The sequence below is a fragment of the Vanellus vanellus genome (genome assembly GCF_965231255.1).
Source record: "Vanellus vanellus genome assembly, chromosome: 5".
In the NCBI taxonomy this organism is placed as follows: domain Eukaryota; kingdom Metazoa; phylum Chordata; class Aves; order Charadriiformes; family Charadriidae; genus Vanellus; species Vanellus vanellus.
Window position 1 is genome coordinate 1,935,278 of NC_138910.1, and position 13,803 is coordinate 1,949,080.

General features: G+C 50.0%; 1 protein-coding gene across 2 annotated transcripts in view; it reads right to left on the reverse strand.

Moving 5' to 3' along the window:
* Positions 1-13,803, reverse strand: part of FMNL2 (formin like 2) — a gene marked incomplete at both ends in the record, with an annotated part of 157,673 nt that overhangs the window by 23,200 nt on the left and 120,670 nt on the right. For both annotated transcript variants that reach the window (XM_082483957.1, XM_082483956.1), the window contains 2 exons: positions 258-368; positions 4,307-4,381. In XM_082483957.1, coding sequence (XP_082340083.1) covers positions 258-368; positions 4,307-4,381 — 186 coding nt within the window. The remainder of the gene's footprint in view (positions 1-257; positions 369-4,306; positions 4,382-13,803) is intronic.

Consider the following 13,803-nt stretch of genomic DNA (forward strand, 5'->3'; position numbering starts at 1 on the left):
CCCCGGTCAGCAGCCAAGGCACTGCATTTTTAGCAGAGACTCCGAACAACCCTACTCTGCCCTCCCGAAATCTCTGGGGTGAAGGGGTTTAAGGTGGTTTAAGGCTAGGCTGGGCAGCGGTGGCACTGGGGGACGTGGCATGGAGCCTCCATGGCCACAAGACCCTCCAAGCCCAGCCTGTGCCCCCACACAGCAGACAGCCCTGCCGGGAGAGCTGCCCCACGCCGCGAGGCGGTGGAGACCCCGGTGGTACTCACGTCCAGGTACTCGTCCAGGCCGAGCTTCGTAAATTCATACTGCAGGTGGACTCTGAAGTTCATGTCCTCCACCGAGTGGACAACAATGTTGATGAACTGCATGCAGGCCACCTGCAAGGAGAAGGGCTGCACGTGAGAGGAGGCGACGGCGCGGCCCCGGCTGCCCCCCGAAAGCCCCCAGCACAGGGTCGGAGCAGGCTCTGACGGGACCCCATGGGTCAGGCACAGCGAATGACCACATTTCCTCGCAGTTACTACGAAGGGAAACTGCGATCTGCTGTTCTGCAGCTTTTTGCCAAGCCGGCGCTGGATTCGGGCTTACGGGGCGTTTGTCTGCTGTGATAAAGGCAAACAGGGGTTCCAGAAATTAAGTCATGTCTGCAGAGTCTACCTTTATTGCGTGCTGGTGAAGGCTTTCCATGCCAGCTCTCACGGCCAGACATCCTACAAGCACACAAGCTCTTAAGAAAACAATGCTGTTTCTGAAAGGGCCCATAAAAGTGAGATTAATTTTGGAACTGGAACCCCCAGCTTAGGAAACGGGACTTTCACAAAAGGCGCTTTGTTGTTTGCAGAAAGCCTATTTCCAAAGCTGTGGTTTGGTAACTGAACAAGGGACCAGATCATAGGAGTTGGCATCCAAACACGTCCCAACACAGAGAAAGAAAAGAGAAGTTGAGTGAAGCGGGTCGCGAGCAGAAGGAGCAGTGGGGAAACCTCCTGCAGAGCTGCAGGAACTGGGCTACAAACCCCAAAACGTTTGTTTGCCCTTTACTTGAACTTAGGGCACGGCCAAATCCTGCTCTGCACAAGTACCCCGACCCTCCTTCAGCTGACAGATGACCAGGCAGCTCAGAAGGTGACAGACGTGAAGAGCACATTTGCCTTGTCCTTGCTGGGTTTCTCAAGGGCAAACGCCCATCCTGCTAGCACCACCGCGACAGGGGTAATACCACCTTCTCAGCATCTACTGAGGTACTTCCCAGATTTCTTGAGTGAACCTGAGAAGATAAATTCAACAACCTAATTTTACCTGCACAACAAGCCTCCAGGAGACCCCAAGTCTCTGGGTCATTTCATGGGCAGAAAGAGGTGAAGGCCACTCTCTGGATCACCAGTTTGCTACAGGCTATTGGCCAGTTCTCTGTGATCTGCTACAGAGGATACACTTGTGGGCAGGCACCTGCTGCATGGTGGCCTCTGACTACAGGTCTGGGCGGGATGTCCAAGGATGCTCCTTCCAGCCAGAGCTCCCAGAAGCCACTGAGCTGCCATAAAACCTTTTCCAGCTGAACCGCCTGGTACTGCCGGGCTTTGGAGGAACTGGGACCACAGGGACACAACAAAGGACAGTCAAAACCTCTCAGTTACATCTTCCTGTGTAGACCCTGACCAGCTGTTTCCAAAATGACTTTAACCCTAGCTAATGCGAAGCTGTGAGACTGAAAGCAGGGATAACTCCAAGGAAGACAGGAAGGAAGATGGTCTAAAGATTCATCCAGGATGCCTCATGCCCACCTTCTGGCGTGTACCCGCATCTTACGCAAAGAACCCGATCCAGGCAGCTGGAAACCTAACTTCAGGTTTCGAATCTTTACAGGACTCTTTCCAGTTCCTGTGGCGAACCCTGGTTCCTCCCAGTGCTGGTAGCGGCCTCCGCCAGCTGAACGCTGCTGTCCCATCCTATCACCCCGAGCCAAATTCCCCTATTTCAAAAGCGCTTTTGTTGTACTTGCTTTGGCTTTTGCGATATTAGGGCCAAATTCTCATTTCCTTTCTCAGCTCCTTACATACACGACTAAGGAATTTATCAAGTCAAAGAAAACTCATCTAAGAAAGTTGCTTTTAAAATGAAGTAAGTCAGTGTCAACAGCAGGAACCTTCTCTAAGATACTTCTGCCTTTTTGGTGCTCTTTCCTCCCTGTCGATCCATGCAATTAACCACAGCCCCCTCCAGCTCCAGCTTCCCAGACAGCTCTCGCCTTCTCCATTTAGGGCAGCGTGAAAGCCAGGTCCTGCAGGAATAGCTCTGTGTTTACGTTCAGTCATTTCAACTCGAGCTTTAACGTTACGTCCCAGAGCCCGGGCTCTGGCACCCTTTTTCTCTCATCCTGCGGAACAGAGTGATGCCACCCTGGGCATGGCCCGGTGCCACCGGCAGGCTCCCGCAGCGCCGGGACCGCAGCGAGCCGGTGGGCAGGGCGCCGCGGCGCTCCCCGCTCACCCCCCGAAGAGCGCTCGTCAGCCTGCACTCGCAGCAGCACGAAGAGCTCATTAGGGCCAGATGGTGACAAACCAGAGGATCTGCCAAATCGTTTGTCATGAGCTCTCTCTTCTAGCTTTAGGCTTCTCATATAGTCAAGCCCGTAGTTGGTGGAAGCGGCCCAAAGATGCAGATTTTATTAGTATTCAGGCAAGTCCTGAAAAAAAAAATATCCTTTTTCAAGCACATTTCACCACTACCTTCAACCTATAGCTGGAGAGGAGCAGGGAATTGTCTTACAGGCCGTCCAGATGGATGCTGAATGTTCACAGCTCACCGTGCTCGTACAGACACACATTCACATGCATATTCCCTATTACATCCTTACAACACCCCATTTCACATCTTAAATAAAGATGAGGGGTGATTTTTTTTCTTAAAAACAGCGGAGGAACGCGGTAGCTCACAGCAAGGCGGTCGGCCGCAGGCTGCTGCCATCGTCTCGCCTCCAGGCTGCACGGAGCCGTGCTACTCTCCCGCTTCCCAAATACGACGACCCCTCCCCATGAGCATGGGAAAAATGACTGAGTCAGGTGTTGAGGACTGACAAATCTTTCTGTTAAATTACAGACTAAACTGAGAATAGTTAATGTATACTGTGACTACCATCACGTCCTTACTGGGACTGCAGTAATAGGGAACAAAACCAACTGTAACATGTCAGAGTTACTGAGAGCAGCTTGCTAACTTAAGTAAAATTACAGGGATCACTGTAACTTTTTTTTTTCTTTGTAAATACAAGATAGAGGCCGTCCTACCTCGCTCACACCACCTCCTTTTTATTCTGCCATCTCCCCATGGGCACGAGCCTGGCCCGGCCATCAGGGCTGCAAGCCACTGACACCAGCGTGTTGGAAACATCACACTGGGTGCTTTAACACCCAGTTCCCGGCAGAAAGAGATCTTTCACACAAAGCTCAGCATTAAAACAGTATAAAATGTCACAGATGCTTAACGGAGGCCTCAGCAGACCTGCCAGTGTCACTGGGTGGGAAACCCTCCTGCTCTGCTCTCACCTCAAAACGGGATCAGGTCAGACCGGAGGCACTGGGCACGAGCAGCGCAAGGGGGACTGCCCCGACCGCGCCAGCATTTGTTTTCTAATTAAAAATAGGACTTACATTTCTCACACTGCTGATACGAGCACTCACTTGCCACAGCACTCACTTTAAAGACATGGATGCAGAAGTATTTTTGCTATCGGACATGTAACCAGCTAGCTCATCCTTACTGCCAGGACCTTTCACGTGCTGCCAAGGTGCAAGCTGGCGCTGGTGCTTGTGGGTGCCAGCCAGAGCTTCCTCCCTCGCCGCTCCCTCTTGTGCGCCAGGGGAAGTGGATTGGGTGAATAATCATGCATATGCACACTGAGGAACCAAAAGTGGTGCAGACTACTGCTATATTTACCAGCAGATAAGGAGAGGGAGCAGCTGCAGCGAGTCTCTCCCGCACTTCCCTGTCTGTGGCTCGGAGGACGCTGGCACACGGACAGAACGCGCATCTTTGATATTGCAGAAGCTGCTGCTTTGCCACAGCGGACCAGCGCACACAACCAAATGGTGACTTTCCTCTTACCTTCACTAGGGTACAAGGCATTTCTTGAAGATAACTGAATTGAACTGAAGCTAAAAACGAAACGCACATTATGTAGTTTGGTATACAAAAAAACTGCATTGTGGTAGTTTTAGGCCGAGGATGGGAAGGCAGATTCATCTCCGCCCATGCCAGCAGGACCAGACACAGTAAACACTGAAACCAAAGTCTGCTGATGATAAACAGCACTCACCATGAAGTCTATATTGTTGTCTTCATTTCGGAAGTGCTCCATCAGCTTCTCAAAGCGCTGTTTCTCTCCACACACCTACGAAAGAATCGCCACGTGTTTGTTAAACTACAGCTTGCAAGAGAGAGTACCGAAAACATTTAAAAAGTAGCTTATTTGCTTGCTCAAAACCTCTCCCTCCAGGTTTCCTCTCTGGTTAAAAATATTCTTCTTCATGACATATCTAGCGGAGGAATCACAGGTGAACACCTGCGCTGGAGGTCTAAGGGGTCAGGTACAATTATAACATAAATTTTTATATCTCTTTTTTCTTCTAAACACTTAATTATACCCACTGATGGTACGAACGTAAGCAACAGAGTTGTACCAGGCTATGCTCAGGGAAGACTCATCTTCTTTCACAGTGCAGAATTGGATTTCCACTGTAATATAACGTAATTAGGAAGAGAACAAATTACAGGGAGGAAAGAAAGAAAATTATCACTGGCTAAATGAGGAGTGAAATCCATCAGCGTAACTATCAGCTGGTCAGAATTACAGAGCCGTAATACAGGGGTGTTGGCAGGAAACACACGCAACTTGAGGGAGGAATAAGATCTAAGATAAAGCAGGTCCCAGGATACTGTTTAAATCTCATTACTTCCTAGTAGCTTCTTTGGCTCAGTCCTGCTTTTCTCAGCAGACAAACGACCTAGAGTAATCCACACCAAAATCACAAAATATTAAGTAAGTTGGAAAGTGAAAAGGAGCAGAGGTGAGGACCAGGAGATGCACCCATTTCCCCGTCCTCTCTGCTTAGCAACTGTATCGCCTCCCTCCGTGGTGTGTCCTTTGGGGTATTTTTTCTATCCCCGCATGAATGGACTACACCGAACACTGAGCTGGAGGGGCAGGAGCCGCACACGGCAGCCGCCCCGAGCCCAACCGTCCCAGCAGGGTGCGAGGAGAGGTGATGGGGGCAGTGCAAAGGGTCCTGCACCTTCCCAAATCCACTGGGAGCTTCCTCCTACCCTGCAGTGTGAGCTGACTTCTCGCTTGCTGGACTTTGGTGTTAAACTGAGCAGTGAATTCAAGAAGAGCCCAGGCACGCTCTTCCGAACAAAGCCCTAAGAGCCTGGGGAGGCACATCCATCCACGAATGGTGCTAAATCCTGTTCCCAGCTTCACCCTCCTCAGACATTGGCTGGTTGCAGAGGCACAGGAAAATCATAGAATCACAGAATTGCTGAGGTTGCAAGGGACCTTTGAGATCATCAAGTCCAACCATTAACCTGCCCTGACAAACACCACTTCTAAACCATGTCCCCAAGGACCGCATCTACCCTTTTTTTAAACACCTCCAGGGATGGCGAATCCGCCACCTCCCTGGGCAGCCTCTTCCAATGTTTAACAACCCTTTCAGTGAAAAAATTTTTCCTAATATCCAATCTAAACCTCCCCTGACATAACTTGAACCCATTTCCTCTTGTCCTCTCGCTTGTCACCAGGGAGAAGAGGTCAGCCCCCACCTCGCTACAACCTCCTTTCAGGGAGCTGTAGAGAGTGATAAGGTCTCCCAGGTCTTCAGAGAAGCTCTGAAAGGTCCTGAAAAGCAGAGTCCAGTCAGCCGCAGGACTGAAACTTCCCTTCTGCTGAGGAACAAAACCCTCAGTGAGCCCAAAAGGGTCCTTCCTTCGTTAACCAGATTTCACCCAAATGTCCCGGGACCGCTGGGTGCTACTGATCAGAAGGAGAGGGGAGAGCAGTGGGACCTCCGACCCCGGCTGTCCGTTAGGGTCCGCCAGCTTCTGAGCAGCACACCCCTCTGAGATATCAGCTGCCGTTACCATTAAGAGCCAGCTCACGGCAGAGTAGTTATGTGAAATTAGCCAACGAACAGTAATTAAGGATTGGCAGGAGCACCGGCTACTTCTTTAGAAACTAACCTCTCTGGGGCAGGGGCCGGTTCTTTGTGCGTAATTTTATGTTTGCGCCTCCCACAAGCAGACCAAATCCCCAGTTGGGGTTTTTAGATACTTTCAAAAAGCAAGTTCTTCACAAATTATGCACTATTACTACTATTCTTGTATCGGCTTCCTCCTTCTAACCGTGTCTATCTTGTAGCATGTGCCTCCGCAAAGATTAAGGCACCACGCAGACCTCACTGAAGTCACACGGAGCTTAGTGGGACCTAAACCGAGCTGATCAGGAGATCCCCAAAGCACTGCGGTGGTGGCCTGCCGGGTGACCTCTCGCCACGCTTTCTGCTGTCTCTTATGCCTGAATAAAACATACTTGTGGTGGACGTGATACATCTTCTGTCATTCCTCAGCAAAATTGCCACAACTGGGTTATTATTCAGATATTTGTGGTCAGTACCTGACGTCAATGGGAATTCTGGCACTGGATCTCTGTGAGAGGACGGGGATGCTGGTTATGATGAATTGTTTGATAACATTACCATCAATATTCATGACCACAATCCCACAAGTCGCAATTAATGGGCTCGGTGCAGGCTCAGGAACCCCCACTCACCCAGTGTCTGGTAGGCCGGGCACTGAAGTCCACACAAACCCCCGCTGAATTGTATTTAAATGTTTCCAGCTCAACCTTAAAAGACTCACAAGGTAGAATAAACACACTTCAAGAACAAAAAAGCACCCTCATGAAAAACGGATTACACTTGTTTGTCAAGCAAATGATCATGATCTGAAACCCAAAGGACTGGGCTCTCTCTGCAGCCTGTGCCGTGAAAGTGGTTTTGAAGCACTGAACGCCTTTACATGGGCTGCTCCACCAGGCCCCAAAACACACATTAAGGGATAAGACCAAGTAAACCAGAGCCGAAACAGACCCACTCTTGGATGGAGCAAATCTCCTCCTTGGTACACGCAAGGGACGAAGTGTCCCCAACCTATCCCTGCTTAGCGGAGACACGGCAAGGACGGGTGAGTTTGGGGAGCTGCTGCCATTTGGCTTCAAGCTGTAAATCTGCAGTCTAATCGTGGGCTTTTCTTCAGGAGTAATCCTCGTAAAGGGTCCCTACAGCGTCGGAAATCACCTTGTTGGGAGATCAAAGCCCCGACACCACATACACATGGCTGATGGTTAGAGCAGCTCCAAGGAAAACTGAGGGGGAGCGCGCGAGCCCCTGCCCGGCCTCCCAGCGCGTTCGCTTCGCAGCCGGTGGCTGGAGAGCTGGCGTCGCTGGTGAAGAGCCTGAGGGCCTGCAAACCACCAAACGGCCCAACTCAAACCCAAAATGGCCAGGAGCACCCTTGGCAAAACAGGGAGATCACTCTGAGCATTCTGGCACGACTATCCTGGTTTCCCGAGCACACATTTAAAAGCGGGAGGTGGGATGAGCGCACCCCGGTGGGGACCAGAGCATCTTCGCACCAGTCGCCAGCATCCCGTCCCGCTCCCTCGCTCTGCGCTTGCAGGACCAGGAGTCATTTCGTCGTGAAGAAGCTCAAGTTCATTGAACACGCAGCAACGGGACCTACTCCGGGCACTTACCACGGATGCGCTACCGGGCACCCTCTTGCTGAGGGCCCAGCGAAAGCACTCCGGGCAGGGTGCAGCTCCGCGGTGGCGTACGTCCCTCCCGGGACACACACGGTTCCACACAGGAGCCACACGCGCTTCAGGAGGAAATGAGAGGAAGAGCTGCGAAAAGGCCGGCCTCCATGAGGAAGAGCCAAAGAGAAAAGCAGAATCTGGCCGCGTTTCAGGAACCTCCTGGCACTGTAAGGATCAAAGGCAGCAGCTGCCCACCGATGTAATTTGATTTTGGAGGCGTACGCTGGGCCTGCTCCAACTCCCGCTCACAGCACACCCGAGGAACCCTCTCCTTCACTTGCACCGCAGGCTGCTCGGAGGCACTCAGCCCTACGTTATTATCCCAAGCCATTTTCTTCCAACTATAGTAAATGGGATGGTATTTCGGTTCAACCAACTGCAAATCCTTCCAGCGCTCTCCATACGCTCCCCTCCCCAAAAAACAGTTAGGACTCTACATAACAAAAGAAAAAAAAAGTCGGTTCATCTCAACTTTGAGCTCTAAACAATTGCGTCTCTCTTGTACCCACTTCAGAAAAAATGGAGCCGATTTAAACCAAATCATGTATTGTGGAAACAACAATGGTGCATACGATCACTCAACAACAAAAGCCAGAAGGACTGCTTTCTGGGAAATCTAACGCAAACCGTTCCACATGGACGAGAAAAGCTGACATAAACAACTACAAGCCATTTATGGCTGACTAATTAAATTCAGGAACAACCCAAAGTGATACAGCCCCGGCAGGGAACTGCTGATCCCGGGCGGCGAGCAGCCCCGGCTGGCCGGGGGACGGCCGCTGATAGCAAGAGGAAAAGCAACAACGACCTGCGGCTTTCGGCGGCTGCTCGCAGATATTTCACACTATCATCAGATGAGTCAGTGCTGGGAACATGTGCGCTTCAAGAGACAGCGAGCTGACTTTCATGGAATGCTATAATTTATCCTGGAAGATTAAAGAGGGTGAAACTGTAGATGAAGCCTACAGCCTGAAGATTGGCCAACGGCCAAGATGAATGCTGAAATCAAATCCCACCACATAAAACCATATGTTGCCATTTATATTGGAATAAATTTCCAAGGTCTGTCATTTGAAAGTATGGCTGGGACTAAGAAAGGCTGATCTTTCTTTTATTAGCATTATTTTGTGTAAGAAGAAAGATTAAACGGGTTACCACAGCTATAAAAAAACCCTGTCTCTACTCAGGCTGTGAAAAAAAAAAAAAAACAACCAAAACTTTTTAGGTTGCTTTAAGCCCACGTCATTCTAGAAGAACAATGTGGCTTTATGGAAAACCACCCACGAAGGGTCCTTTCTTTGGAAAGGCTTTGGGTGCTAACGAGGTAAACCCATCACAGATCTATTACAAAGGTACAATACAATCCTATAAGGAAGCTAAAGGATCCGTTATGAAAAATTTAGTGACAATTCTATCCGTATCCACCTGGCAATGCTCTCAGGTCAGACCACCCAAGAGCACAGTTCAACTACGACAACCCTCACGTTGCTCCTGCTCACGTGGCCGGATTTCTGTAAGATGCTCCAGAAGGGTGACCTGGGCCAACAGCAAAGGGGTCTTTTGGAAAAACTGAAGATGTTTCCACATGCAGGGTCAGTCAGAACGTGAAAATCCAGGCTGGTCAAAGCACATCCGTCGTCCTCCTACCTCAGACAGTTATCTAACGACACGAAGCACCACCTCATTTTGCTGGAGAATGGAGGTCGTAACTAAAGCTCACCACAAGCAAATATAGCGTGCTCCATGTGGAGATGGCAGCGAGCACAGGCAGTGTTTCAGGCTCTGGAGGTGCGGATTGTTGGCCAACGGTACAGAACACACACTACGCGACACAGCTGCCAGACCGCTATCTCCTCCACATCTGGAGGACTGATGCTCCTCAGCCCGAGATGCAGTGCCCCATCCAGACACAGCAACTGCCTACAGCCACCGCCCCCACGCGACCATCGGTCTGTCAGCAAAGGGGGGCAGAGAGATCGACAGCTCTGAGCTAGCAACGTGTGTTCGGAACAAAGCCATCAGGAAGCTCACCAACTCACAACCTGCCCCCGTGCCAGGAAGCAGGTAACGCCTGGTGGTCCCAAACTCCACACAGAAGATGAAATCATTTTGGCTGCGTTTGCGCTGGAGGTGACTATGGTCTGGCATGGCAAACAGTGCCCTCAAGACAGGGAAAACAATTCTCTGAAGGACCACATTTAAAAGACCTAAACCTTAGGGAAGGCTTTGCAATCAATACAGGACATTTGCTGTCAAGGCAAACGTTAAAATGACCACCAAACCACGCGTTGCCCAGAGGTTGTTTGAAGCCGCTCCCTCCTCCTTCAATAAGTTTTTGAGTTCCGTAAGAGCGAGCAGCGGCAGCACAGTTTCACAGCAAACATGTGCTGCGTAGATGAACACGGCCCATACTGGATGTGGTGTTATAAATAGCCTGATGTATATGCAACCCAAAAATTCATGGGACCCTTTGTGAACCGTTTCTCCTGTCTGTGCTCCTTTGTCCAGCGGCACAATGATGGCTTTCTCTCCCCCACAACAGCCCACTGTCATCAGCAGATCCCACCACCGGCTCCACAGGAGCACTTTGTTTGGACGGATCATGCTGACATTTTTGCAGTTTGCTGAAGAACAAAAAAATCAGTTTTCCCATAAGTTACTGGTTAAGTAAACAGTTATTTAAAACTTACTAGGTTAAAATACCTTTTACGTCTCTACCAGCAGGGTTAAGGCACTCTCAAAATACTGCCGCAGTGCAAAAGACAACAAATGCATTTACATTTCCCAGCGCTTGCGAAGAGTTTCTCCTAGCGAGGAGTTATTATAACGGCCCGTAAAAATAATTCAGAACTGCTGTTTTCAGCGCCGCCATTCACGACTCAAAGAGAGAAATCTGACTCTGAATTAAGCATTGTGAAAATGGAGGGCTGAACAATATGGTCTCACTTTGCCAGGGTGAAAACCGATGGAGGTGAACAATGAAGTCCATTTGCCATGCCCCCCCCCCCCCCTCGCCCCCCCCTCAGCTCGCTACCGGACGCAGGATCTGTAAGCGTGGCGTTAACACTCATCACCAGGCCACGCAGAGGGGACCGCAATTCTTCTCACCTGACAGATATTGCAGAGCGGCAAACACATAAGTCAATTAAACTGATGTTAAAACAAGAGGGAGCGCCGGCGTGCCGGACTCCGCTCCTCTCCCATCTCCTGGTCTCCAACAAGTCAGGCCAGCTCTTCTCTCCCCAGTACGTGGGGAAGTACAGACGCTGGAATAACCACCACATGATGAGCTTCCCCAAAGTTTTCTGGATTATATAAATTCCCATTTATTTTTTGGCATTTCTTCTACAGCTCCCTGAAAGGAGGGTGTAGTGAGGGGGTGGTCAGTCTCTTCTCCCAAGGAACAGGCGACAGGACAAGAGGAAACGGCCTCAAGTTGCACCAGGGGAGGTTTAGGATGGATATTAGGAAAAAATTCTTCACGGAAAGGGTTGTCAAGCACTGTCACAGGCTGCCCAGGGAAGGGGTGGAGTCGCCATCCCTGGAGGGATTTAACAGCCGGGCAGACGTGGTGCTGAGGGACGTGGGTTAGTGGTGGGTTTGGCAGTGTTGGGTTGCTGGTTGGACTTGATGATCTTAAAGGTCCCTTCCAACCAGAATGATTCTATGATTCTTCTCTTGGAGCAAAACAAGCTGGTTTCTTGAAAGGTATGGTTCACCTTAGGAAAAACACCTCAATTCTGTTTTTATTTTTAAATACTAAAATTATTTCCCGTACAGAGAAGCATACGCTCACCTTACCAAATTCAATTATTCCAGTATATGCGTGTATAATAAGCAATTTAACTGCTTTGCTGGATGAGAGCCAAAGTCAGGAAGCGTTCCCTGCAGAGAGTCAGGATTATTCCTGGCTGGCTTTCTGTCTCACTACAGATCCCAGGCAATTCTTTTGCCTCCTTGGTTTGGATCCATTTGAAAACTACTATTGTGCTTAAGAAAAAAAAAAAAACAACAACAAAAAAAAGAGTGGTAGAGTCCTCTGGTCTTTTCCCAGAAATATTTAGTTGTTATTACAGTAAATTCTCCTATGTTTAAAATGATTAACGAAAAGCTGCATAAGGATCTAAGAGTGTGCTCCTTAAAATGCTCAGTCAGTGCTGTGAAGTATATTCAAAAACTGTCATTTTCAGATCTTCACTAAAGCCAAGGAAATTAATATTTGCAAAAAAAAAAAAAAAAAACCAAACCAAAACAACCCCAAATTTCTGTTTTCATTATGCAATCACATTAGCGCTGTTGGGTAGTGATTTTTTTCAACATATCTGTAAATTTACTGAAGCTTTTTGTTTATTGGCTGCTATGCTTTCAGAAAATTGAAAACATGTAAACCACGTAAATAAAACAGCTAACTAGAAATGCCATAAAAATTTCCAATTTTGAAGCAAGGCTATAAAGCGAGTTGGAAAACAGCTTTCTGCACTCGCTGCCTCAGCAAGCTTGAATTCTGTCAACCTAGAACTTTTGTGTTATTTCTATTTCTGGATGTTCTCATCAGATTTTATAACCTTGCCCACAGTTCGCCTGCCCGCATGATTTCTGGGCCTTCGCTCTGAGGAATCCTCATTTAGGCTTGGCAACGCCGTGACAGCGTGCCACCATACGTGTGGGCTCAGAGCTGGGGAAGGGGTTTACTGCGGGCGGTGGGACTATGGGAGGTGTCGCTGCCTTCTGCCCAGGGCTGCCCCGCGGTGCTGCCCCAGCCCCGTGGGAATTAGGCTAATTCGGGTATTTCTGGGGATATACGGTGCGCTAAAACCTCTGCCTCCAGGCTCTCTCAATGATGTTTTCTGTGCCTAAAGACAAATGGGCTGAGAGACTCTGGCTCTGACTGCAAGCAAAAGTGCCTTAAAACTAACCCATGAGTCAAAGGGGGGGGGGGGTGTGGATATATGGCATCATAGAATGGTTTGGGTTGGAAGGGACGTTGAAGATCACCTCGTCCCACCCCCCTGCCCTGGGCAGGGCCACCTCCCCCCAGCCCAGGTTGCTCCCAGCCCCGTCCAACCCGGCCTTGAACACCTCCAGGGATGGGGCAGCCACAGCTTCTCGGGGCACCCTGCGCCAGGGGCTCACCGCCCCCACAGCCAAGAATTTCTTCCTAATATGTAATCTAAGTCTACCTTCTTCCAGTTTGAAGCCATTACTCCTCATCCTATGACTCCATGCCCTTGCAAAATGTCCCTCCCCAGCTCTCCTGGAGCCCCCTTAGGCACTGGAAAGCCACAATAAGATGTCCCTGGAGCCTTCTCTTCTCCAGGCTGAACCCTCCCACCTCTCCCAGCCTGTCCTCCCAGCAGAGGGGCTCCAGCCCTCCCAGCATCTCCGGGGCCTCCTCTGGCCCCGCTCCAACAGCTCCGTGTCTTTCCTATGTTGGGTGCTCCAGAGCTGGACGCAGTACTCCAGGTGGGGTCTCACCAGCGTGGAGCAGAGGGGCAGAATCCCCCCCCTCGCCCTGCTGGCCACACTTCTGATGCAGCCCAGGATACGGTTGGCCTTCTGGGCTGTGATCGCACACTGCTGGCTCATATATATAGTATGGGTATATATAATGGGGAAAGCATTATGTAACTTTTGCTAGGAACGCACAACTGTAAGAAACTTTACCATGAAGCAAACCTAACCCATAGCGCAGTTCGGAGCTGGTCCCCAAGGAGCCTGAGACATGTCTCCATCAGGGTAGGTCCCCATCCATGCTCACTTCAGACTCCCTGGGAGGGGGCTCTGGGAAAGAGCTGCCCCAGTTAACAGGTACACTGGTCTTCAGCAGAATGTAGCACAGGTCAGCCGGGAGAGCAGAAACTCCTCTATGAGCTGCACTTCCAAGAGAGATGCAAAGCAACACGGGGTTTCGGCACTTGGATCAGAAAAGAGAAAGATTG